A 26148-nucleotide genomic window follows, 5' to 3' on the forward strand; every position below is an offset into this window, starting at 1 on the left:
CCCGACATCTGCATGCCATATTGTTCCAGACATGTATCGCACTGGCAGGTTTTCCCACTGGTGCAGGGGAGAAGCTGGCATGGGTGGTCAAGCCTTCACCTGCATCCATCAGCGGGGTGGAAGTGAGTTTCACATCGGCCTTCGGTGGGTTTTCCAATTTCCCACGGCAGACACCAGTGGAGGAACTTCTGTAAATTCACACCAGTGTCAAACTGATCTCTGGGTCTCTTACAGGAATCTCCCCTCTCCACACCACCAACCATCCTCCACCCGCCCACTATTGAACCAGCCAGCAAGGGCTTGGGAGAATTCCGCCCAGTTGCTCCTTATGTACTCTGCCGAAACCCCGAATGGAAACTCAGTGGAGGGTGACACCGTTGCCTCACAGCTACAGGGACCTAAGTTCATTTCCGGCCTCGGGTCACTGTCTGTGTGGAGTTTGCACGTTCTCCCCGTGTCTGCATGTGTTTCCGGTACTCCGGTTTCCTCCCACACTGCAAAGATGTACGGGTTATGTGTATTGGCCATGTTAAATTGTGCCTAAGTGGCCCAGAATGCATAGGTTAGTGGGATTAGCAGAGTAAATATGTCGAGTTATGGGAATAGGGCCTGGGTGGGATTGTTGTTGGTGCTGACTCAATGGGCCAAATGGCCTCCTTCAGCACTGTAGGGATTCTATGATTCTAAGAAACACCCTTTGCTCTGCACTTGAGAGCAGTGAGTGCGGACAAACTGAACTTGAAGAAATGAATTGGTTGGAAGGGAGTGTGCCTAATACTCAACTCATTTATAATCAAAAGAAAAAAATGTCTAAGTTTATTTATCAGTGTCACAAGCAGGCTTACATTCACAGTGCAATGAAATTACTGTGAAAATTTCCTAGTTGCCACACTCCAGCACCTGTTTGGGTACACTGAGGGAGAATTTAGCATGGTCAATGCGTCTAACCAGCACGTCTTTCAGAGCGTGGGAGGAAACCCATGCAGACATGGGGAGAATGTGTAGGCTCCGCACAGACGGTGATCCAAGCTGGGAATCGAATCTGGTCCCTGGTGCTATGAGGCAGCAGTGTAACCACTGCGCCACCATGCATTTATACAGTGCCTCCTTTCATAACTTCAAAATATCCCAAAGCATTTTGCAGCCAGTGAAGTCCATTTTTGAAGCACTGTCATGATTGAGGAGCAGCGACAGATGGACTTTCCAGATTGAGTATCCTGGAGAGGGTCCATCTTCCAGCCTCAGAATCTTCCTGGAGCTCCATCCTCTTTCTCAGGAGGTCCACATTCCAGTCTTGGGAGTTCCTCGGAGGCCTTAGGGTGGAAAATAAAACACCCAAGCTCACCGAAAACTAATGCTCCTGTACTTGCATTCTGGGCAATCCTGCTACTACCAATGGCAGCGACCAGAAAATCTTCCCCATTGAAATCAAAACGATGCGTGTGAATAATGCAGCTAGCAAAACTTGAATCAATTTGTTAGCTTGAATATAACATTCGCTCACATCTGAGGAGCATGGAAAACATTATGCCATCTCAGTTCAGTTAGTTTTTCAAGCACGAGTGGCGAGGGTAACTAACAGAATTTTTGACAGAGGTAATTTATCTTTTTTGCAGCAGAATTATTAACTAATGCATCAGCTTAAATTTCTAACCAGCTCATTGTGTGAAGAAAATGCAGCAGACCTCCACATGGGGTAGAAGAAATGTACATGAAGAATAGAGGAGAAAGAACAGGCAGACTTTCAATGTACCAAAAGCAATAGTTTTGATGACAGAGAGGGAGGTGGTAGGGATGAGGGTAATGTGCACAGGACAGGAGCTTAAAGAACAGCGTCTCGGTGGCGGAGTGGTTAGCACTGCTGCTCCAATTCCCATGGCAGGCAGGGCAGCAGAATTCCAGTGCAAGGGTCAATTTTGTGTGGCCAATCCACCTAACCCACACATCTTTGGATTGTGGGAGGAAACTGGAGCACCTGGAGGAAACCCACGCAGACACGAGGAGAATGTGCAGAATTCACACAGACAGTGACCCAAGCTGGGAATCGAACCCAGGTCCCTGGAGCTGTGAGGCAGCAGTGAACATGAACAAAGAACAAAGAAACATTCGGCACAGGAACAGACCCTTTGGCCTTCGAACATTATGCCTGCCTAAACTAAAACTGTGTGCACTTACAGGGTCCATATCCTTCCATTCCCATCCACTCATGTATTCGTCTAGTTGTCCCTTTTAAATGCCACTATTACACCTGCTCTCTGGGTAGCACATTCCAGACATTCACCACCCTCTGTGTAAAAAACTTAACTCACACATCTCCTCTAACTTTTTCCCCATGCACCTTAAACCTATGTTCTCTTGACTTTTCTACCCTAGGAAAGAGCATCTGACTATCCACTCTGTCCGTGCCACTCATAATCTTGTAAACCTCTATCAGGTCGCCCCTCAAACTCTGTCATTCCAGTGAGAACAAACCGAGTTTCTCCAACCTCTCCTCACAGCTAATACCCTTCAGACCAGGCAACGTCCTGGTAAACCTCTGCTGTACCCTCTCCAAAGCATCCACATCCTTTTGGTAGTGCGGCGACCAGAATTGTACACAATATTCTAAATGAGGCTGAACTAAGGTTCAGCACAGCTGCAGCAAGACCCGCTGACTTTTATACTGTTGAAGGCAAGCCTTCTTGACTACCTTATCCACTTGCGTTGCTACTTTCAGTGATCGGTGGACATGTACGCCCAGATCAATAATTCTAAGGGTTCTACCGTTTACCGTATAATTCCTGCCCCCATTGGGCCATCCAAAATGTATCATGTCACACTTGTCCGGATACAGTGTGATCCATTGTGCCATCGTGCCACCTTGATTATATAATGATTATATTTAATTCTGTTTAAAGTCAGTATAAATTGTCACTACAGCCTAGTAATAACATTGATTTTAACCCAAGGAGATTGGAAATGGGAAATTAGAAAAGGATACACTGCAGACTGGGAGAGGGGAAAGGGGGTTGGTGGGGGGGTAGCATAATTCAGTCCGTCAGCTATTTTTAGAGGATTTATTAATGGAGTTACATTACATTCTGTCTGCACACTTTTTTACTCAGTTGTCAACCCATTTATTATATCTTAAATAGGTTAATGACTGCATTAAAATAGCAGACAAAGGAAATTTACACTCATGTATTTAACCAGTGTGCTGCCAGGAAGATTGAAGCCCCCCCGAGGCTGCATTACATTCCCATTAATTGGATAATTACCAGAGGAGCTGCCACAAAGATTGACGTGGACTGAGAACACTGTCAGGAAAGACTGAACTGTCTGGGCTCTTTCCTCATAGAAACCCTACAGTAGAGAGAGAGGCCATTCGGCCCATCGAGCGTGCGCCGACCACAATCCCACCCAGGCCCTGCCCCCGTATCCCTACATATTTTACCCACTAATCCCTCTAACCTACACATCTCAGGACACTAAGGGGAATTTTTTTTTAAACCATGGCCAATGCGCCTCACCTGCACGTCTTTGGACTGTGGGAGGAAACTGGAGTACCCGGAGGAAACCCACGCAGACATGAGAAGAATGTGCAAACTCCACACAGAAAGTGACCCGAGTCAAGAATCGAACCCAGGTCCCTGGAGCTGTGAAGCAGCAGTGCTAACCACTGTGCTACCATGCTGCCCTTTCTCGAGAGAAAGGAGATCTGTTTGAGGTTTAAGAGTCTGAAGGGGTTGACAAGGTAGATAAATGCTCCTATTGGTGGGGGAGGGCAACAGTTACAGGCCATAAATAAAAGATAGACACTAATAAATCCAGTAAGAAATTCGGGGAGTTCGGATGTGGAACGGTGGAGTAAGTGAGACAAATAGCATTGGTGCCTCAGCAGAGGCTAGACACATGGATGAGGGAGAAGGGGAAAGGGGGCTATGCTCACAGGATTAGATGAGGCCTGTTTTTATGCAATAAATTTTACACAATTATTTGTTTCGCTTGGAGGGATAATAATCTCTGGGCCATTCTAAAGTTATCCGTTGTCTGGGCCTCAAGTTCTAAGTAAAGTTTATTTATTAGTCACAAGTAGGCTTACATTAACACTGCAATGAAGTTACTGTGAAATTTCCCTAGTCACCACAATCCGGCGCTTGTTCGAGTTAATGCATCCCACCAACAAGTCTTCCACACTGTGGGAGGAAATCCATGCAGACACAGAGAGAATGTACAAAATCAGCACAGACAGTGACCCAAACCGGGAATTGAACTCAGGTCCTTGGAGCTGTGAGACAGCAGTGCTAACCACTGTGCCACCTTGCCACCCATTCACAGTATTGAACAATAACAATCACATTACAAGAATTGTGGTGTCACTTACATTGTGGTGTCATCCATCTCTTCTCATTGATAGTCCTAATCCAAGCAATCATTGAAATGCATTGATAACAACCTTTACTCTGCACTGGGAGATCACTGCAAATCTTAAGCCTTTGATTTTCGCAGTAACTTAATTGCAGTGTTAATGTAAGTCTACTTGTGACACTAATAAATAAACTCTGAACTTTAAAACTGTATACTTCAAACTTTAAAACCTTTGAACTCAAACTTTAACTTTACCACTGCAGTGGGTCGGATCTCAAACGATGATGAGACAGAGTACAGGAATGAGATAGAGAATCTAGTGAACTGGTGCAGCAACAATAATCTCTCCCTAAATGCAGAGGAGATTTACAAGGATGTTGCCTGGACTGGGAGGCATGCCTTATGAAGTTAGGTTGAGGGAGCTGGGACTCTTTTCCCTGGAGAGACGAAGGTTGAGAGGCGACCTGATAGAAGTTTACAAAATGTTGAGAGGAATAGATAGGGTGGACTCTCAGAGGCTATTTCCCCGGTTTGAAATGGTCGCTACGAGAGGACACAGATTTAAGGTGCGGGGAGGGAGGTTCAGAAGTGATGTTAGGGGTAAGTTTTTCACTCAGAGGGTGGTGAGTGAATGGAATCGGCTGCCGTCAGTGGTGGTGGAGGCGAACTCGCTGGGGTCTTTTAAAAGACTTCTGGATGAGTATATGGGGTTTAATGAGATTGAGGGTTATAGATAGGTCTGTAGGTTGGTAGGTGATGTGGTCGGCGCAACTTGTGGGCCGAAGGGCCTGTTTGTGCTGTAGTGTTCTATGTTCTATGTTCTATGTTCTATGTTCTAAATGTCAACAAAACAAAGAAGATTGTCATCTACTTCAGGAAGCATAAAGGAGGACATGTCCCTGTCTACATCAATGGGGACGATGTAGAAAGGGTGGACAGCTTCAAGTTTTTAGGTTTCCAGATCACCAAGAACCTGTCCTGGACCCCCCATGCCAGCACTACAGTTAAGAAAGCCCACCAACGCCTCTACTTTCTCAGAAGACTAAGGAAATTAGGCATGTCAGCTATGACTCTCACCAACTTTTACAGGTGTACCATAGAAAGCATTTTTTCTGGTTGTATCACAGCTTGGTATGGCTCCTGCTCTGCCCAAGACTAAAGGAATTACAAAAGGTTGTGAATGTAGCCCAATCCATCGCGCAAACCAGCCTCCCATCCATTGACTCTGTCTACACTTCCCGCTGTCTCGGCAAAGCAGCCAGCATAATCAAGGACCCCACGCACCTCTTCACCCCGGACATTCTCCCTTCCACCTTCTTCCTTCGGGAAAAAGATACAAAAATCTAAGGTCATGTACCAACCGACTCAAGAACAGCTTCTTCCCTGCTGCTGTCAGACTTTTGAATGGACTTACCTTGCATTAAGTTGATCTTTCTCTACACCCTAGCTATGACTGTAACACCACATTCTGCACCCTCTCATTTCTTTCTCTATGAATGGTATGTTTTGTCTGCATAGTGCATAAGATGCAATATTTTTCACTATACGTTAATACATGTGACAATAATAAATCAAATCAAAATCGAATCAAATCAGTGCAGTGTATATTAAAATAGTCTGAAGAAATGTGGGGTTACAGGGATTTTGCAGAAGGAAGTGGCTGCATGGGATTCTCTTTCAGAGAAGCAGAGCAGACTCGATGGGCTGAATGGTTTCTTCCTGCACTATAGGGATTCTATTGATTCAATGAATAGATTGAAGTCATTGATTTAATTTGATTTGATTTATTATTGTCACATGTATTAACATACAGTGAAAAGTATTCTTTCGTGTGTGCTATGTTATGGTTTAGGCTTTATTGTGGTTTTTTTATTGTAATTGATAAAAGTGATCACTGAGTTTCTTTCCATACATGTTAACTACATTATTAAATTAATTTTGTTTGATAAAAGCTTCCCAGTGGGTCATTCGAATCATACCTATAGTGGAGCATAGAGGGGGAGGCACGGTGGCTCATTGGTTAGCACTGCTGCCTCACTGGTTAGCACTGCTGCCTCACAGCACCAGGGATCTGGGTTGGATTCCCAGCTTGGGTCATTGTCGGTGTGGAGTCTGCACTTTCTTCCTGTGTCTGCTTGGCTTTACTCTGGATGCTCTAACAGTCTGTAACACTAACAGTGCTAGTTGGGTGCACTGGCCACGCTAAGTTCTTCCTCAGTGTACCCGAACAGGCGCCAGAGTGTGGTGGCTTGGGGCTTTTCACAGTAACTTCATTGCAGTGTTAACGTAAGCCTACTTGTGACACTATTAAATACACTTTAAAAACTTGTTATTTGCAGTTTAATTTGTCATTGTGGCGTTAACTGTGGAGCCAGGTCTTTTCTGCAGATTTCTTTTCCGAATTTCCTTACTTATTACTGCTTTTTATTCCCTTTCTGTCCAATGCCGCCGCCCCCACCCCCCCCCCCCCGCCCCCCCCGGCCACCTTACCCCTCCATCTCCACTGTTTATTCTTTGAAACTTGTTTCGAATGTATTATGCAGAGACGTAAAGGTTACAGTGCGTCCTGCGGGAAGTCTATCCGCGTGAGTAACGTCTTAATACAGTAGCCCCAGTCAGGGAGCAGTTCCTGGGATCACGGAGCTGCCATCAGAAAGGAAATGTGAAGAACAGCTGTTGCAAACTAACGGTTTGGCACCTGAATCGCACACTGTCACCTTCAAATAAAAAATCTGCCAAGGAACTGAATATTTCATGATCACACGCCAACTCGCAGGCCAGGCTCCACTCTTGTTACCAGCTTGTCTTTGCAACCAGCCATCCGCGGCCAATTAAAATTTTAATCCTTACAGCAAAACAAAAATCAAATTGCATTTCTACTGCAGTTTCTAACCTGGCAGACTTGAGCTGAATTCCAAAATCTTTTCTCCTTTATTTCCCATCGATCGGCTGGATGAGGTTTGCTCCGGTGATTATTATTGGTAACAACGCAGTTCCAAAGATGATGGCAGGGATTCTCCCATCTCGGATGCCCTGCCACCACTGCGGGCGAGAACGGAGAACGTGGCACTCAGCCATTCAGCGCAGCGGGACTGGAGAATCCTCGCCGCGGGCCAGGGCGGAGAATTCGGGCCAATACTTACAGGTTTGCGGCATATAGGGGCATGGGTGCGGGTGTCAGGAGTGGTGCGGGAGATCTTCCACAACTAAGTATGCCGCTCTGTGATGCTGCCCCCCTCTCCCTCCCTCCTCACTGGGGGCTGAAGAAACAGAGGCTGGAATATTCCACCTTCCCCGCAGTGAACATGGTGCGCCATTCAAATGTCCACTGAATTAAAGTTTATTTAGAGTTGACAAAGGGTCAACTAGACTCAAAACAATGGCTCTATTCTCTCTCCACAGGTGCTTTCAGGCCCGCTGAGATTTTCCAGCATTTTCTGTTTTAGTTTCAGATTCCAGTACCTGCAGTGTTTTGCATTTATCTTAAATACCTTTGTGCTATAATTACTAAACTTAAAAAAAATCTTGAAATAAAACACACGCACAACAACGTGATTCCTTGAACTGAGAGACTGAGAGACTGAGGGATTTGGGGTTGTTTTCGCTGGAAAGAAGGCGGCTAAGAGGGGATCTTATTGAAACATATAAGATGATTAGAGGTTTAGATAGGGTGGATAGTAATAGCCTTTTTCCTCGGATGGAGAAAGCTAGCACGAGGGGGCATGGCTTTAAATTAAGGAGGGGTAGCTACAGGACGGATGTCAGGGGTAGGTTCTTTACCCAGAGGGTGGTGAGGGATTGGAATGCCCTGCCTGCTGCGGTTGTAAATGCGCCTAGTTTGGGGGCGTTTAAGAGATCTATGGATAGGTTTATGGACGAAAAGGGATTGGTATAGGCTAGTGGGTCATTGTTTTTGTAACTGGTCGGCGCAACATCGTGGCCTGTTCTGCGCTGTAATGTTCTATGTTCTATGTTTTTATACTTCGTCAAGTGATGGCAGACGCCATCGGATCACACAATGATATGCCAAGATTTCTCGACCACAAACTGTGGAACTGGAAATGGTACTTTCCAGCTGAGCTGTGGGCTCCAGGATTCCCTGGCAATGCTAGTCCCCAAAGTTACTTCCATTTGAGTGACACTCATTCACCGATCCAGGAATGCTGGCAAAACCAGAACCTTTCCCGACAGAATGGGCTATTCACAAAGGCAGGATGTGAGATTGTTCCAAAATGTTTTCATAGAATCCTATGGTGCAGAAAGAGGCCCTTCGGCCCATCGAGTCAGCACCAACCACAATCCCACCTAGGACTTATCCCTACATATTTCACTCGCTAATCCCTCTAACACAAGAATCCCAGGACACTAAGGGGCAATTTTAGCAAGGCCAATCAACCTACCCTGCACATCTTTGGACTGTGGGAGGAAACCGGAGCACCTGGAGGAAACCCACGCAGACACGAGGAGAATGTGCAAACTCCACACAGACAGTGACCTGGCCGGGAATCGAACCCAGGTCCCTGGAGCTGTGAAGCAGCAGTTCCAACCACTGTGCTACCGTGCCGCCCGTTGTGAGGAGGTACAATCAAAACAAGAAGGGGTTAGAGTCCAATCTTTTCACAGTACAAATTTTTGCATTCTAGGAACATGCGTTTAGGGACAGGGAAGTGATTTGCAAGGTTACCACATTAATGTCTGCAAGTTAAGAACGCCTAGGCATACTGAAATATAAGTCGTGACCATTTTGTCCATCCAAATAGTATCCGGTCAGAGTTAAGAGGGGAGCTGGGCGTTCACCCACCCACACCCCATTTTTGGGGCAAATCACTGACACACTCAGCAAGAAAATTTGCTTCAATGTTGTTGGATCCTTTGTCCGGTTTGCTTCAGTTAAAAGACTTCATTTTAAGGTATTTCTGCCCATGTAACTAACTATGCTGAGCTTTAAAGCTCACTTGACCCCATTTTATTCTCAGCAGGCATTCTGGGATTAGTTTAGAAGTTGGCTGCATTCTTTGAAAGTACAATGCAAGCAAAGTCTTTCATAAACAGAAGCTTTCTTGGTCACAGCTGCCAATTGTTTATGTTAGTTGGAGACTAGGGGTCCAATTTTACCATCACGTTGCGTTTTGGGTGTGAAAACTTGGTAAAGTTAGGCGTGAGGTGAGTGGCGTGATCTGCGCCCACCTCCACTCTGGCTCCCCCTTTACCAAGGCCTGGAAATGGTCGCGGTCAAGACTGCACCTAAAATGGGTGCGACGGCCATTTCAATGTATTTGCATGCATTTAAATTGACTTAATGGGCTGCACGCCCACCTTTACCGCTACTTCCAACTTTATCACTGCGTTCGTCCATCCAGAATCGGCGTAAAACAGACATGCTCCAAAGAAGTCCGATTCAGGTGCTCCATCAGTGAGGGGTAGTGACCAGTTAACTGCCGAGTGTCTGACGGCTCTCTGCTTGAGATCAGTGGGGGTGGGGTGGGGGGGGGTGGGGAGATCTGCTACCACTCTGCTGAGATCAATGAGGGTGAACGGGGGCCAGCTGCTACTCTGTCTGAGATCAGTAAGGGGGGAGGGGGGTCCGCTGACACTCTGCCTGAGATCAGTGGGGGGGAAGACGGGGTCAGCTGCTGCTCAGCCTGAGATCAGTGGGGCGGAAGGGGGGGGTCCGCTGCCACTCTGCCTGAGATCAGTGGGGGGGGGGGAAGGGGGGGTCCACTTCCACTCCTGAGAGCAGTGGAGGGGAAGGTGGGGTCCGCTGCCACTCTGCCTGAGATCAGTGGGGACAGGAGCGGGGAGGGGCCTGTGATTGGTTTGGGTGGCGGAGGGGGTGGGGAGATAAGGAGGTCAGTAATGTTGTGGGGGTGGGACCATGTCTGTGGGCGCCAGGGGGTGGCATTACCCGAGTCTGGGAGTGATGTGGCAGGGGAGCCACATTCAATCTTTTTTTTCCTGCGTGTTTGGAGGCACTGATCGGAGCTGCAGGGTTTCGGGTGTGTTAAGTCCTGCCCACAGGCTTCTGCAGCGTGACTCGGAATCACTGATATTTTTTCAGACAGAGTGCAGACGGGGGATCCTGAGAACGGGTCTAAAAGTTGGATCTGAAACACTCCCAGTTTCATAGAAATCATAGAATCATAGAACCCAACAGTGCAGAAAGAGGCCATTCAGTCCATCGGGTCTGCACCGACCACAATCCCACCCAGGCCCTACCCCCAAATATTACCAACTAATCCCTCTAACCTACACAACCCAGAACACTAAGGGGCAATTTAGCATGGCCAATTAACCTAACCCACACATCTCTGGACATCTTTCAAGTCTGCCAGCACTCAGAATCAAAATGGTACAGTGGGGCCCTATGTGTGCCTGGCTTTTTCAATAACACAGGTAAAAATTCATATATATTCATATATTCAGCTATCTGTTTAATTCAATTAAAGCCTGTGCAAGTTCAGGATCAAGTCTGCTTTGGGTCCAGATTTTGACCCCTCTCTCTCTCTCCAGTAAATCAGTCTCTTGGGTTTCTGTCATGTTCATATTAAATGATGCTCAATAAAAGAAGTTTCACTTCAAATCAGCTTTTCTCTATGTCTATTTAAGAAGAGAACAGACCTACAAATATGGGATCAACCAGCACAGAAAATTGGTATTGCATTCTGTCAACCAGGGATGGATTAGTTAACTAAAAGCAGAAAGAACCACAGTGCGGATTACAGAACCACAGAACTGTCACCACGCAGGAAGAGGACTTTTGACTAAGATCAAGCGTCGGATCAAGTCCAAGATGGGGTGCAATGTCTTATCTTCTCAGCTTGGATCTTATTTGTCTCCCTTGTGGGGACCATGAATTGGAATCAATTCGAATTTGGCTTTTGGCGCAAGCAAGGAATGGCTTTGGGTTTGCCTGGTCCACTCTGAGCATTGGCTTTATAATTTTAAGGTGGAAAAATTTAATAAAATGGCCATTTGGCCCATCATATCTGAACTAGCAATTAGCACTGGAAAGACACTAGTTGCTTATGGTGAGTAAGAATTAAAAAAAAATGGAAACTAATTTCTTTAAATGAGGAGACTTCACCCACCTTTACAATACAACAGGAAGTAGCGCATGTTGTGGCTGAAGGAGGCGCTGAAATATGTGCAGTTAGGGATCAGGTCACAGGAGAGGCAGCGTCGGTTGAAGGTTCCCCTGGTCTCTGCACTGGAGGAAGTAAGATGCTCTTTTAGCAAGTCAACCAGAAGCTTGTGATTCGCAATTCATTACACTCACACTTATATCACATCAAAAGCAGATCAAAGTAATGAATGACTATGAAATGAAGCAGCTGGAGGCAATAGTCTTAGTGGCATTATCTAATAATCCAGAAACTCAGCTAATGTTCTGGGGAACTGGGTTCGAATCCTGCCATGGCAGGTGGTGAATTTGAATTCAATAAAAAAAATCTGGAATTAGGAATCTGTCAATGGCCAACGAAACCATTGTCAAAAAAACCCATCTGGTTCACTAATGTTCTTTTTGGGAAGGAAATCTGCAGTCCTTACCTGGTCTGGCCTGTATGTGACTTCAGAGCCACAGCAATATGATTGACTCTCAGCTGCCTTCAGGCAACTAAGGATGGGCAATAAATGCTGGCAGTGATGCCCATGTCCCATGAATGAGTAAATAAAAAGACACAGTAGTACAGTAGTTAGCACTGCTGCCTCTGAGCACCAGGGACCCGGGTTCGATTCCCGGCTTCAGTTACTGTCTGTGTGGAGTTTGTATGTTCTCCCTGTATCTGCATGGGTTCTCCAGTTTCCTCCCACAGTCTGAAAGATGTGCGGGTAAGGTGGATTGGCCGTGCTAAGTTGCCCCTTAGTGTCAGGGAGACGAGCTAGGGTAAATGTATGGATTATAGGGATAGGACCAGGGTGGGATTGTGGTTGGTGCAGACTCCTTGGGGCCGAATGGCCCCTTTCTGCACTGTAGGCATTCTATGATTGTATACTATTTCAGTCACAGGAATGCCTGTTAACCGCCTCCAGCTCCACTAACTTGAGATACCTGTGCTCCTCCAACTCTGGCCTCTTGAGGGCCTCTGATTTTAATCGCAACACGATTGGTGCTTAGGAACTTCCTCCCTCAACCCCAAAGGCACTCTCATTTTCTTTTCATTTCTATGTTGTTGCTTTTTCAACTGAGTTTCTCATCACTGACTCTAACCTCTCCTTAGAATGCTGCATGTATCAAATTTAATGCTCCTGGGGGTTTTCTTTTACCTGCTGGGAGTGTTTGAGGCACTATTTAGTAGAAGTTTCTTTGTGCCTCGTCCTGAGGTCCTTCATTTCCATCCACAATGCAATACTCTTCCAAAGAGGATTGGAATGAACTTGCTCCTTGATTCAGCTCCATCAGCCACCAGATGGTGCAGGCGAGCAGATCAACCTATCTTAACCCTTTACTCCCTGCCTTGTGTAAAAGTGTTTTTTTTGGCCTCTGTTGGATCCCTTCCCCCCCTCTCTCTGATGGGGGATTATCAGAAATTTACTGTGTGAAAAATTGTTGGGCAAAGATCCAAATCCGGCATCAATATATCAACATGGAATGCTTCACGGCCAGTGCACTGAGGTACATTCATAGAATCCCGACAATGCAGAAGGAGGCCATTCAGCCCATTGAGCTCACAATGGCTTTCCCACCCTATCCCCATAAACCCACAATTTATCCCGCTAATCCCCCTAACCTACACATCTTTGGATACTGAGGGGCAATTTAGCATGGTCAATCCACCTAACTCACACATCATTGGAGTGTGGGAGGAAACCCACGCAGAAACGGGGAGAAGGTGCAAACTCCACACAGTTTGGCAGGCTGAAGTGGGTAATTTACATATTCACTTCCCCAAGCATATTGTTTTCAAATTGCTCCATGGATGGGGTCCTCCTGATCTCTGATGGAGGAGGAGAAAGGGGGCGTTTAAAAGATTGGTGGATAGGTTTATGGACGAAAAGGGATTGGTTTAGATTAGTGGGTCAATGTTTTTTTTTAAAAATAAGACTGGTCGGCGCAACATTGTGGGCCGAAGGGCCTGTTCCGCGCTGTAATGTTCTATGTTCTATGTTCTAAAGTGGGTTCCCGGACACGCGTCCTTTGTTTGAACACAGGGGAGTACGGTAGGATGAGAGAAGAATTGGCGAATGTTGACTGGGGGAGCGCGTTGGAGGGAGGGTCTGCTGAGGAGCAGTGGAGGATCTTTAAGGAGATCTTTCTTGGTGCTCAGCAGAAATTTATTCCGATGGTCAAAAAGGACCGTAGGAGGAGAGGTAATAAGCCGTGGATAACGAAGGAGGTGAAGGAAAGTGTTAAATTAAAAGCGGAGGAATTTAGAGTAGCTAAGAGCAGTGGGCGAGAAGAGGATTGGGAAAGGTTTAAATGTCAACAAAGATTGACAAAGAAGTTGATAAAGAAGGGTAGGAGAAGCTATGAAGCTGGGCTAGCACTTAATATAAAAAAGGATAGCAAGAGTTTTTATAAATATATAAAAAGGAAGAGGCTGGCTAGGGCGAACGTTGGTCCTTTAGAGGATGAGAAAGGGGACCTAGTGGTAGGGGATGGGGATATGGCTAAGGTCTTGAATAACTTTTTTGTTTCTGTCTTCACGGAGGAGGACGTGAATAATTTGCCGGGTGTTAGCGATGGAAAGGTGGTAGGACTGGAGGGTCTTAATGACATTACTGTTACTAGAGAGGTGGTGCTCGACAGACTGGAGGGGCTGATTGTGGACAAATCCCCAGGACTGGATGGAATGCATCCGAGGGTTCTGAAAGAAATGGCGGAGGTTATAGTGGATGCCTTGGTGGTTATTTTCCAGACGTCGCTGGATTCCGGGGAAGTGCTGGAAGATTAGAAAACGGCTAATGTTACGCCGTTGTTTAAGAAGGGTGCCAGGCAAAAGGCGGGGAATTATAGGCCGGTTAGTTTAACGTCTGTGGTAGGTAAAATGTTAGAATCCGTCATTAAGGAGGAAATTGCGAGGCATCTTGAAGGGAATTGCTTGATAGGGCAGACGCAACACGGTTTCATTAAAGGGAAGTCGTGTCTGACAAATTTACTGGAGTTCTATGAGGATGTGTCTAGGGCGGTGGATAGAGGAGAGCCGGTGGATGTGGTCTTTCTGGATTTTCAGAAGGCGTTTGACAAGGTACCTCACAAGAGGTTATTGCAGAAGGTCGAGGGACATGGAGTTGGGGGTAGGGTGTTAGCGTGGATAGAGGATTGGTTGTCAAATAGGAGGCAGAGAGTGGGGGTCAATGGGTGCTATTCGGATTGGCGGTTGGTGACTAGTGGGGTGCCCCAGGGGTCGGTGCTGGGGCCTCAGCTATTTGCCATTTATATAGATGATCTGGAGGAGGGAACCGAGTGTAGGGTGTCGAAATTTGCTGATGACACCAAGATTGGGGGAAAGGCAAATTGTGCGGAGGGTGTGGAGAGTCTGCAGAAGGATCTAGATAGGCTGGGCGAATGGGCCAGGAAATGGCAAATGGAATTTAATGTTGGCAAGTGTGAGGTGGTCCACTTTGGTAGGAAGAATGGTAGGAAGGACTATTACTTACGTGGCGAAAAACTGCAGCAGGCGACGGTGCAGAGGGACCTCGGGGTCCTTGTGCATGAGTCGCAAAAACCCAGCTTGCAGGTGCAGCAGGTGGTCAGGAAGGCGAATGGGATGCTGGCCTTCATAGCAAGGGGGATTGAATATAAAAGTAGGGAGGTCTTGCTGCAGCTGTATAGGGCATTGGTGAGGCCGCAGCTGGAGTACTGTGTGCAGTTTTGGGCGCCGCACCTGCGCAAGGATATTTTGGCCTTGGAGGGAGTGCAGAGGAGGTTTACTAGGCTGATACCGGAGTTGAGGGGGTTGAGCTATGAGGAGAGGCTGAATAAACTAGGCTTGTACTCGTTAGAGTTTAGAAGAATGAGGGGAGATCGCATTGAGACGTATAAGATGATGAATGGGATGGATAGGATAGAGGTGGAGAGACTCTTCCCGCTCAAAAAAGACAGTAGGACTAGGGGGCACAGCATCAAGATAAAGGGGAGGCGGTTTAGAACGGAGTTGTGGAGGAACTTCTTCACTCAAAGGGTGGCGAATCTCTGGAATTCTCTGCCCATTGAAGTGGTGGAGGCTGCCTCGCTAAATATTTTTAAGAAGCGGGTTGATGGGTTCTTGATAAGAGAGGGGATTAAGGGTTATGGGGAGAGGGCGGGAAAGTGGAACTGAGCCACGACAGATCAGCCATGATCTTACTGAATGGCGGGGCAGGCTCGAAGGGCTAGATGGCCTACTCCTGCTCCTATTTCTTATGTTCTTATGTTCTTATGTCATGCACTCCAGCCCCACAATCCTCCAAGATGTGGGTACAAATCAATGCCTGGGTCCTTGAGTATCCCCAAGTTTTGTGTCGTAAATCCTGCACTCCTCCTTAAAGGCCAGGTAGCTAAACAGGAAATAGAATCCCCAGAATTCCAGGATCCCTACAGTGCAGAAGGGGGTCATTCGGCCCATCATATTTGCACCGACAACAATCCCACAAAGCCCCTATCCCCATCGCCCTCTGTTTTTATCCTGGTCGTCTTCCTGACACTAAGGGGCAATTTTGCACAGCCAAACCACCTAAGCTGCACATCTTTCGATTGTGAATGGAAACCGGAGCACCCAGAGGAAACCCACGCAGGCATGGGGAGAATGTGCAAAGTCCAAACAGACAGTGATCCAAGCCAGGAATTGAACATGGGTCTCGGGCACTGTGAAGCAGCAGTGCTAACCACTGCGCCACTGTGCCACCTGAAATAACTGGCTTTCATTCCTATTTGTGCGTACCAAGATACGATACTTTGAAATGCGTTGACTGTCACGTGATGCCTGAACTGCCCAGGACTCAAAGCTTATATATCTTATGTACATAAATATGCATGTACAGACAGATATGAACACACACACACACATGTACAAACACATGCACACACAAACACACACAAATATATACACAGGCACACACACATGCACAACATATGTACACACATGTAGACATGCACAAACATGCAGGCATAAACACATGCACACACACATGTGCACAAACACATACACACACACACAAATGCCCACGCACACATACATGTACTCAAAGACGCACACAGGCACACACATACACAAACATATACACACATGCACAAACATAGACAAACACATGCATACACACACACACACTTGCTCAAACACATGCATATTCACACAATTGCATAATCACATGCACATACTCAAACACACACATGCACAAGCACACGCGCGCGGACAAACACAAGCACACATACGCATGCACACACATGCAAGGTGGGGACTTACCTGTACAATTGTCGGCGCAAAGGAGAGTCTTCTGTGCTGAGAAAGTAACTGGAATAAAAGGAATGTGTTTACTGAATAGTTGCCTTTTCCATATCGATGCAAGCAGTGGTTTTGATCAGATTAAATGAACACTCAGCTCAGGAGGGCAGAAAAGAACCTGTGACGTTATTCTGAAGAAGTGCAGAGTCAGGGCCAATAGTTATCCTTCAACCTTCACTGAAAATAGATTGTCTGCTGCTTAGAATCACAGTTTTGTGTTTACGCATTGATGCAAGAGCACAAATTTGATGCTTTGCACATCAGAGCAGTGATGACCCTTCAAAGCCATATCACTGTCCAGAAACCTTTTCGGAACTTCCTGATGTCATGAAAGTTGCTTTAGAAGTGTCATTCTTTCTTTCTTGTCTAATGTGTGCAACAGCAGACAGTTTGGCCGTCATAGCAAGGGGATTTGAGTGTAGGAATAGGGATGTCTTGCTGCAATTATGCAGGGCCTTGGTGAGGCCACAGCTGGAGTAATGTGTGCAGTTTTGGGCTGGAATATTTCCGTCCTGCCTGCCATGGGAATCGGAGCGGGCGAGGGACAAACCATGGGGAGGTCCACTGACCTCGGGCAGGATTTTATAATTTCAGGATGAACGTGGCTCAAAAATCCCACCCTTGGTCTCCTTTTCTGAGGAAGGATGTCCTTGCTGTAGAGGGAGTGCAGCGAAGGTTTACCAGACTGATTCCGGACATGGTAGGACTGACGTAGGAGAAGCGACTTAAATCGGTTTGGATAGTATTCGCTGTAAAGCTATATTCCCACATACCTTCCCAAGTAAAGAACAAAATTACAAGACAGGCAAAATTACAGAGATTAACTGCCAATATTCATTTTATTGCCAGTTTCAAGGTAAAGCTGTTAAATGGACAGGGAGGAGAAACTCACACTTTAATGGTTTTCTTGCATGAATGGGTTTCACATGCGTAGGCTAACTGAAACTTAAGATCCATACACTGCCACTCAGGGGCGGTTTGACATGAAAGCTAAGAGTTTGGAGACCTCTTGTGTTTCCTAAAGTCCAAGTCTATAAAATAATGAGGGGCATAGATCAGCTAGATAGTCAACATCTTTTCCCAAAGGTAGGGGAGTCTAAAACCAGAGGGCATAGGTTTAAGGTGAGGCGGGGGAGAGATACAAAAGGGTCCAAAGGGGCAATTTTTTCACACAGAGGGTTGTGAGTGTCTGGAACAAGGTGCCAAAGATAGTAGTAGAAGTGGGTACAAATTTTTCTTTTAAAAAGCATTCTTAGACAGTTACATGGGTAAGATGGGTATAGAGGGATATGGGCCAAATGCGGGCAATTGGGACTAACTTAGTGGTTAAAAAAAAAGGCAGCATAGACAAATTGGGCCAAAGGGCCTGTTTCCATGCTGTAAACCTCCATGACTCTCTGACTCTAAGAACTACAATGTTAAGAATTTATGCTCTTGAAAGGCAATCAATTCTACTTTACCAATGTTGGTTTATAACAACATTGTCCAGGTCCTCTCTTCAGAATCCAATAATAATTCTTATCTGCGGCCACTGAGTCTTTGCAAAAGATTGTACAAGACATTGGTGAGGCCACGTTTGGAATACTGTGCACAGTTCTGGTCACCCTATTATGGAAAGGATATTATTAAACTAGAAAGAGTGCAGAAAAGATTACTAGGGTGATACCTGGATTTAATGGTCTGAGTTATAAGGAGAGGCTGGATAGACTGGGACTTCTTTCTCTGAAGCCTAGGATGCTGAGGGGTGATCTTATAGAGGTCTATAAAATAATGAGGGGCACAGATCAGCTAGATAGTCAATATCTTTTCTCAAAGATAGGGGAGTCTAAAACCAGAGGCTATAGGTTTAGGGTCAGAGGGAGAGATACAAAAGTGTCCAGAGGGGCAACTTTTTCACACAGAGGGTTGTGTGTCTGGAACAAGCTGCCAGAGATAGTAGTAGAGGCGGGTACAATTTTGTCTTTTAAAAAGCAGTTAGACAGTTACATGGGTACGATGGGTATAGAGGGATATGGGCCAAATGCGGGCAATTGAGACTAGCTTAGGCATTTGAAAAAAAGGGCAGCCATGGACAAGTTGGGCTGAAGTGCCTGTTTCCATGCTGTAAACCTCTATAACTCTATGACTCTATTCCTGGAGCACACACATGGTTTAAGAGAATATGGAGAACATATTCTCCATATAAACTTACAAACATACAAACTTAGTTGAATGTGATGATAAATCAATATTATATATATTACCATGATGTTTTTGCAATATCCAATAGAAAAATGCATTCGAATGAAGGAAGGTGGTGTGGTGGGAACAGCGGGGCAGGAGGAGAGGAGAGGAGTTGGGGGTAAGGGAGTGCGGAGAAGTGTGGAGGATGTCGAAGGGAGGGGAGGTGAGCAGACTACAGTGAGGATAGTGTGATTGGAGCTTTGTGGGCGACACCGTGGTTAGCACTGCTGCCTCACAGAGTTCAATTCCAGCCCTGGGTGACTGTGTTGAGTCCGTATGTTCTCCCCATGTCTGCATGGGTTTCCTCCAGGTGCACTGTTTTCCTCCCACAATCCAAAGATGTGCACATTAGGTGGATTGACCATGCTAAATTGCCCCTTAATGTCCAAAGATGTATAGGTTAGGGGCAGCAGGGTAAATATGTGGGGTTACGGGAATAGGGCCTAGGTGGGATGCTCTGACAGAGAGGTGGTACAGGCTCAATGGGACAAATGGCCCCCTTTTGCACTCTCAGATAGAACCCCTACAGTGCAGAAGGATGCCATTCGGCCCATTCAGTCTACACCAACCACAATCCCACGCAGGCCCTATTCCCATACCCTACCCTAGCTAGTCCCCCTGGCACTAAGGAGCAATTTAGTAGGGTCAATCAACCTAACCCGCACATCCTTGGACTGTGGGAGGAAATCGAAGCACTCAGAGGAAACGCATGTGGACACGGGAAGAACGTGTAAACTCTACACAGACTGTCACCTGAGACTGGAATCGAACCTGGGTCCCTGGTGCTGTGAGGCAGCGGTGCTAACCACTGTGCCACTTGCCACTCAATGACAGAAAGCGTAAAGAATAATGTCCAAGTACTGTGTGGCGCCGAAACAATGAGTGCCGAACCTCGCGAGGGAAGATCATATGAAGTCCTAACTGGAACATTAACCTCTCCTTTTCTTTGAGATAGCAGCTTGTTCTGGATACTCAGCGATTATTGTTTCCACTTCACATTTCCATCGCTATCTCCTGTTATTTCAATCTTGACTGTGTTAAGCATGATTTTGATTCTGCCCAGTTTCGCTGCGATTACGTGGACTAAGTAATTAAACTTTGAGTATAATCTGAAATCACCAGGGGGTACTTGTAACTTTGGATCCTAGGATAAAATGGTCATTATCGACTGGTCATCTACTACAAATATTGCACTGGAGGGGTTGCTGGGGAGATTCGCCAGGATGCTGCTTGGAATGGAACATGTTAGTTATGAAGAGAGATTGGATAGACTTGGGTTGTTTACATCAGAGCAGAGAAGACTGAGGGGCGACCTGATCGAGGTCTAAGATCATGAGGGGCATGCTCTTCTCTTTTCATTCACAAGTTTTAAGTCGGTCCACCTCGTGTCCAACGAGGGGCATACACGCGATGGGTCGTACTGGGGCTGCTCTTGGTTGTTCAAGATTGGCCTAGTGCTTCATGTCGTTAGTATGTGCTTAAACTGGACCAGATACTGGGCAAGCCGACAGCTCAGTGACTATCACTGATTGCTGTGCAGACACATGGATTTGGGCCAGTGTCTGTGGGAGTTTGCACATTCTCCCCGTGCTTGCGTGGGTTTTCTCCGGGTGCTCCGGTTTCCTCCCACACCCCAAAGATGTGCTGTTAGGCTGATTGGCAGGAATAAATTGTCCCTAAATCAGTTTCCCTCAATCTGGATGGCCATAAAACATTAGACAGGGGTCGTGGGGGGAGAGGGGGACTGGTGGTGTTGAGATGGCGGCGCGGGCTCGTTGGGCCGAAGGGCCTGTTTCCCAGGCTGTTTTTGTTCTTTGTTCTTTGAGAGAGTGGCTAAGGAGCAGCTGTTCCCCTTAGTTGACCGGTCAGTCTTGAGGGGCCAAAATTCAAGGTGAAGGCCAGGTGGTTGAGGAAAATCCTTTTTACACAGAGGGTAGTGACGGTCTGGAATGCTCTGCCTGGGAGGATGGTGGAGGTGCGGTGCCCCACATCTCTTAAAAAGTACCAGTGTGAGCACTTGGCACATCATAACATGGGTCAAGTGCCGGTAAATGGGATTAGGTGGGTGGGTTAGGTGTTTCTCATGCGTCGGTGCAGACTTGATGGGCCGAAGGGCCTCTCCTGCACTGTATGATTCTGTGATTCAATTCCGTTGAACCAGTGACCATTGTAATTTTGACTGCTTTACACTGTAGCCGTCAATCAAAATGACCCAACACCATCTCAAACTTGTTTCAATACTTTCTGGACACTTACATTTTTTGATGCAGTTCATCGTAAGACAAAATCTGTGTGACATCCCAGTTACCGGAGGTGATGGACTGCAAGTTATCGTTACTGTTGTTCACCTGCAACAAATGAGAATGAAAACATACTACCAAACTGTGAGAATTGACTGCACTTGGACAGTGGACGCCATTTACCCCTCTTTTTAAACATTTAATGGATGACCTCTTCAGTTGGCAAGAGTAGGATTTGTGACCAAAAGTAATAATTTCCTCTTTTCCCAATTTCCGGCAAATGTCATTCCCAAATATTCTTACACTGCAAGCAGCAAAAGCAAACATTTCTGCTTCATTTCAGAGTTTGGCGACACACAGGCTGAAATATTCTGGTCCTGCCCACCATGGGAATTTGTAGTGGGCAGGACAGGATATTCTGACGGACCAGAGAAGGCCTGCTGACTTTGGATGGGGAATCCTGGCCCTGAAGACCCCGTCCACACTGATTACAGGAAACTACCCTTACACTCTCGCCGCATCATTTCTGGTCATTGTGAAGATATCTCAGCAAACCTTTTTGCCTCATGTTGGAAAGTTCGAGGTGTCTCAATACTCTCTGTAATTGCTGAAAAAAGACACTGTCAAAGCTTTTCGTCATGTACTTATCAGGCCACTTCACATGATTGCCAGTAGTAAAGGGAAAAGATATGTTACAGGATATAGTGTTGCAGTTACAGGTTGAGTGAAGAAAACGGTTAGAGTTCAGTTTTAAGAGTGTAGAAGATGGAATTTGAGGATATGCTCACAAGAAGTCGCCATGCTATGATGCCATCATTTTTTTAGATTAGGCGGATTAGCCATGATAAGTGCACAGCATTATGGGGATCAGATGGAGGGGAGGGCCTCACCAGGATAATCTTTCGGAGAGTCAGCGTAGACTCGATGGACTGAATGGCCTCATCTGCCCTGTAGGGACCCTATGGTTTGAAATTATACTGAGTGATCATTGAAGCTGCACCTTCGAGCTTCTCCGGGACTCCTTCAAAATTAGTCTCCACCCTCAATCAAACCCTTCTTGTTCACCTGACAGCAGTGGAAACACAGGAGAATGTGTGGACTTTCAAATTATATTCCAAGGAAAAGTATTGTAGGTGTGTATGATGTCATTCCTCATCATTAAGGAAGAGTAATATTGGCACGGTGGCACAGTGGTTAGCACTGCTGCCTCACAGCGCAAGGGACCCGGGTTCAATTCCGGCCTGGGGTCACCGTCTATGTGGAGTTTGCACATTCTCCCTGTGTCTGTGTGGGCTTCCTCCGGTTTTCTTCCACAGTCCAAAGATGTGCGGGTTACGTTGATTGGCCATGCTAAATAGACCCTAGTGTCAGGGGGATTAGCAGGATAAATGTGTGGGTTACGAGAATAGGGCCTGGACGGGATAGTGGTCGGTGCAGACTTGATGGGCTGAATGGCCTCGTTCTACTCTGTAGGGATTCTATGATCACTCACGTCTTGAAATTCTTTCAATGTTGTCCAATTACACGGATATTTTCAGAGTATTTATATCTGAGAACTCGGCAAAGATGAGATTAATAAACTGCACAGACATTGGCAAAGTGTAAAGATGTACAGGAACAGTCGAGGGCAAAATTTGGTACTGTCTGCAACTCTGGAGTGAGAAGACTGAAATCAGACGTCAATCTTTCGGTAAAAGATATTTCATTTGAACACTGAATAATTCAACAGCAATGAGAGCTCACAATTCAGCTGGTCCACTGAAATACTCACTTGAGCAGATGACATGGCGATGTGGTAAAACTTTCCTCGGCCTCCCTGCGGAACCGGGCGGATGAAAAAAAACTTCCTCCCATCTTTGGAAAATAACGGGGCCTCGTTCTGTGAGAAAATCGATCTTTTAGAATCGAGATGCACAACGCGGGCAGGTAAAGTTACAAGAATCTGAAGAGATCTGAAGGTGGCACAGTGATTAGCACTGCTGCCCTCACAGCACCAGGAGCCCAGGTTCGATTCAGTCCTCGGGTCACTGGCTGTGTGGAGTTTGCACGTTCTCCCCGTGTCTGTGTGGGTTTCGTCCGGGTGCTCCGGTTTCCTCCCACAGACCAAAGATATGCGGGTTAGGCTGAATGGCCATGCTAAATTGACCCTCATCTCAGGGGGATTAGTTAGGGTAAATATGTGTGATTATGAGAATAGGATAGTGGTTGGTGATATATTTGCACTTTTCCTCGCTCTTGCTTTGCCGTTTAATTCCCTGTTGATGCCATCTTGTTGGCCTCCAGTCAAGTATTCAGGGTAATCACGCAACGATACGGCTGGCCTGTTATGAAGGTTCAGAGGCAGGCTAAATTAGTGAGGTGGGGCTTTCTCAGTGTGGGGCCTCACCCACCAGCAGTGCCCAAAAACTTTATGCCAATATATGACTAAGCCTTTTAGACCAGGGAGCTTCTGCTATGGTTCCTGACTCAATGATAAATTAGCCGACCTCTGTTGCCCATATTGCGGGCAGCACGATGGCACAGTGGTGAGCGCTGCTGCCTCACAGCCCCAGGGACCTGAGTTTGATTCCGGTCTTGGGAGACTGTATGGAATTTGCTTGTTCTCCCCGTGTCTATGTGGGTTTGCTCCAGTTTTCTCCCACAGTTAGGTGCATCGGCCATGCAAGATATCCCGGTTCTTGTGCTTGAATCCTCTTGCTATGAAGGCCAACATATAATTTGCCTTTTTTTACTGCCTGCTGCATCTACATGCTTACCTTCAGTGACTGGTATACAAGGACATCCAGGTCTCATTGCATATGGTTTTAAAGATCCCATCAAACTGCTTTGAGGGGTTTCTTGGTGTCTAAGGTCTAACATTCCTCCCCCACACTATTTAAACATTGCGGTGCATGCGATTCTACAGTTTACAATGGCTACTTTGGTTGTGCATATAAGAGCCACATGAAGGGCATTCTGACATTAGGGGGGCACGGTGGCACAGTGGTTAGCACTGCTGCCTCACAGCGCCGGGGACCCAGGTTCAATTCTGGCCTCGGGTCACTATCTGTGTGGAGTTTGCACATTCTCCCTGTGTCTGCGGGGGTTTCCTTTGCATGCTCTAGGTTTCCTCCCACAGTCCAAAGATGTGCGGGTTAGGTGCATTGGCCTTGGTAAATTGCCCCTTAGTGTCATGACGATTAGCAGGGTAAATACGTATGGTTGCAGGGATAGAGCCTGGGTTGGATTGTTGTTGGTGCAGACATGATGGGCTGAGTGGCCTCTTTCTGTACAGTAGGGATTCTATGATTCTATTATTGAGGGCCGTGGTGAAGTGTTATATACTGATCGTGAGCTGTGCCTTCCTGGGTTAGACTCTGAGCCTCTGAGTCCTCAGTTCAAGGCCCATCCCAGAGGCTGGAGCACAAAATCCTCGACTCAGCTGCAGTGTTTTGGGATGCTGCACTGTCAGAGGTGCAAGGTACCCTATTGATGTGACAGATTCTGGAACGCATCAGACTGTGTGTTTACCCAATCAGTCATCAGAGAAGCTGTTGAATAATTTTTAAAATGGCCCTTATTTACACTTGGTGCCTCTGCTCACTAAATTGCAGCATCTTAGAGATCATTATGTGAGCAGGCAAAATGAAAAGGAAATTTAAGACAACAGTAGACCATTCTGTTATTTTGTTTCTTACCTGTCTAGCAAGCCAGCTTTCACTTTCATCTTCATGTTTCTGCAACGAAGAACAAAGAAAATTACAGCACAGGAACAGACCCTTTGGCCCTCCAAGCCTGCACCGACCATGCTGCCTGTCTGAACTAAAATCCTTCTGGGGACCATATCCCTCTACTCCCATCCTATTCATATGTTTGTCAATATCATATCAGTGAAAGTGTCCATGTCAGAACAAAACATGAGATTAGTTCAGCACCCTTTGCTGGACTTGGTTTGTCAGAATCTAGGCTGTCACGCCAGTGCAGAACTGAAGGAGTGCTGCACTGTCAGAAGTGCCATCATTCGGGTGAGGCATTAGCATTTGCTCCCTAAGTGGTTGTAAAAATATCTCATCAAACTTTGCCTGAGAAGAGTGGGGGAATGATCCTCGGTGTCTCGGCCAATATTTACCCTCATTCAGTATTACAAGACCAGCTTGTGCTGCTCATTATCACACTGGTTTGCTCTCTGCAAAATTGGCTGCTGTGTTTCCGATATTGCAACGTTTATACCAACCATCCCCCCGGCCACAAACTTCACGACCCCGTCGTCACAAGGAACAAAACACCCATCAGCTTAGTTCAGCTTGGGAGCCCTCCCGTCTTGTGAGTGTCTACCAACACCGCACTGGATGATGGATCTGACTGAGTACGGCATCGTGAGGTACAACAGCTGATCAAAGGCTAGGAATCCCACAGTGAGTAACTCACCTCCTGAACCCCCCTCAAAGCTTGTCCACCATCTACAAAGCACAAGTTAGGAGTGTGGTGGAATAATCTCTACTTGCTTGGATGGGTGCAGCTCCAATGACACTCAAGAAGCTTGACACATTCACGGACAAAGCAGCCTCACTTGATTGTTACCCTTTCCTCAACCATTCACTCCCTCCACCACCACTCCAGTGGCAGCCCTGTGTGCCATCTACAAGGTGCACTCAGCAACTCATCAAGGCTCCTTGGGCAGCGCCTTCCAAACCCATGACCTGTACCATCTAGGAGAACAAGAACAATAGATAAATGGGAACACCAGCACCTGGGGGTTCCCCTCTAAGTCATTCACCATCCTGGCTTGGGAATGTATTGCTGTTCCTTTGCAGTCGCTGGGTCCAAATCCTGGAACTCCCTCCCTAACAGTACTGTGAGCGTACCTATACCTCAGAGAACGCAGCGGTTCAAGAAGACGGCTCACCATCACTTCCTGAAGGGCAACTAGGGATGGG

General features: G+C 46.5%; 1 protein-coding gene across 2 annotated transcripts in view; it reads right to left on the reverse strand.

Annotated features, from left to right (window-relative positions):
• Window positions 1-26148, reverse strand: part of dpp6a (dipeptidyl-peptidase 6a) — a 961250-nt gene that overhangs the window by 70854 nt on the left and 864248 nt on the right. For both annotated transcript variants that reach the window (XM_080217553.1, XM_080217561.1), the window contains exons 12-16: window positions 24910-24948; window positions 23004-23111; window positions 21249-21340; window positions 16731-16778; window positions 11436-11554 (exon numbers count right to left, since the gene is read on the reverse strand). In XM_080217553.1, the coding sequence (XP_080073679.1) occupies window positions 11436-11554; window positions 16731-16778; window positions 21249-21340; window positions 23004-23111; window positions 24910-24948 (406 nt within the window). The remainder of the gene's footprint in view (window positions 1-11435; window positions 11555-16730; window positions 16779-21248; window positions 21341-23003; window positions 23112-24909; window positions 24949-26148) is intronic.

Source organism: Carcharhinus amblyrhynchos, chromosome 2 (assembly GCF_965287045.1).
Source record: "Carcharhinus amblyrhynchos chromosome 2, sCarAmb.v2.hapA, whole genome shotgun sequence".
NCBI lineage: Eukaryota > Metazoa > Chordata > Chondrichthyes > Carcharhiniformes > Carcharhinidae > Carcharhinus > Carcharhinus amblyrhynchos.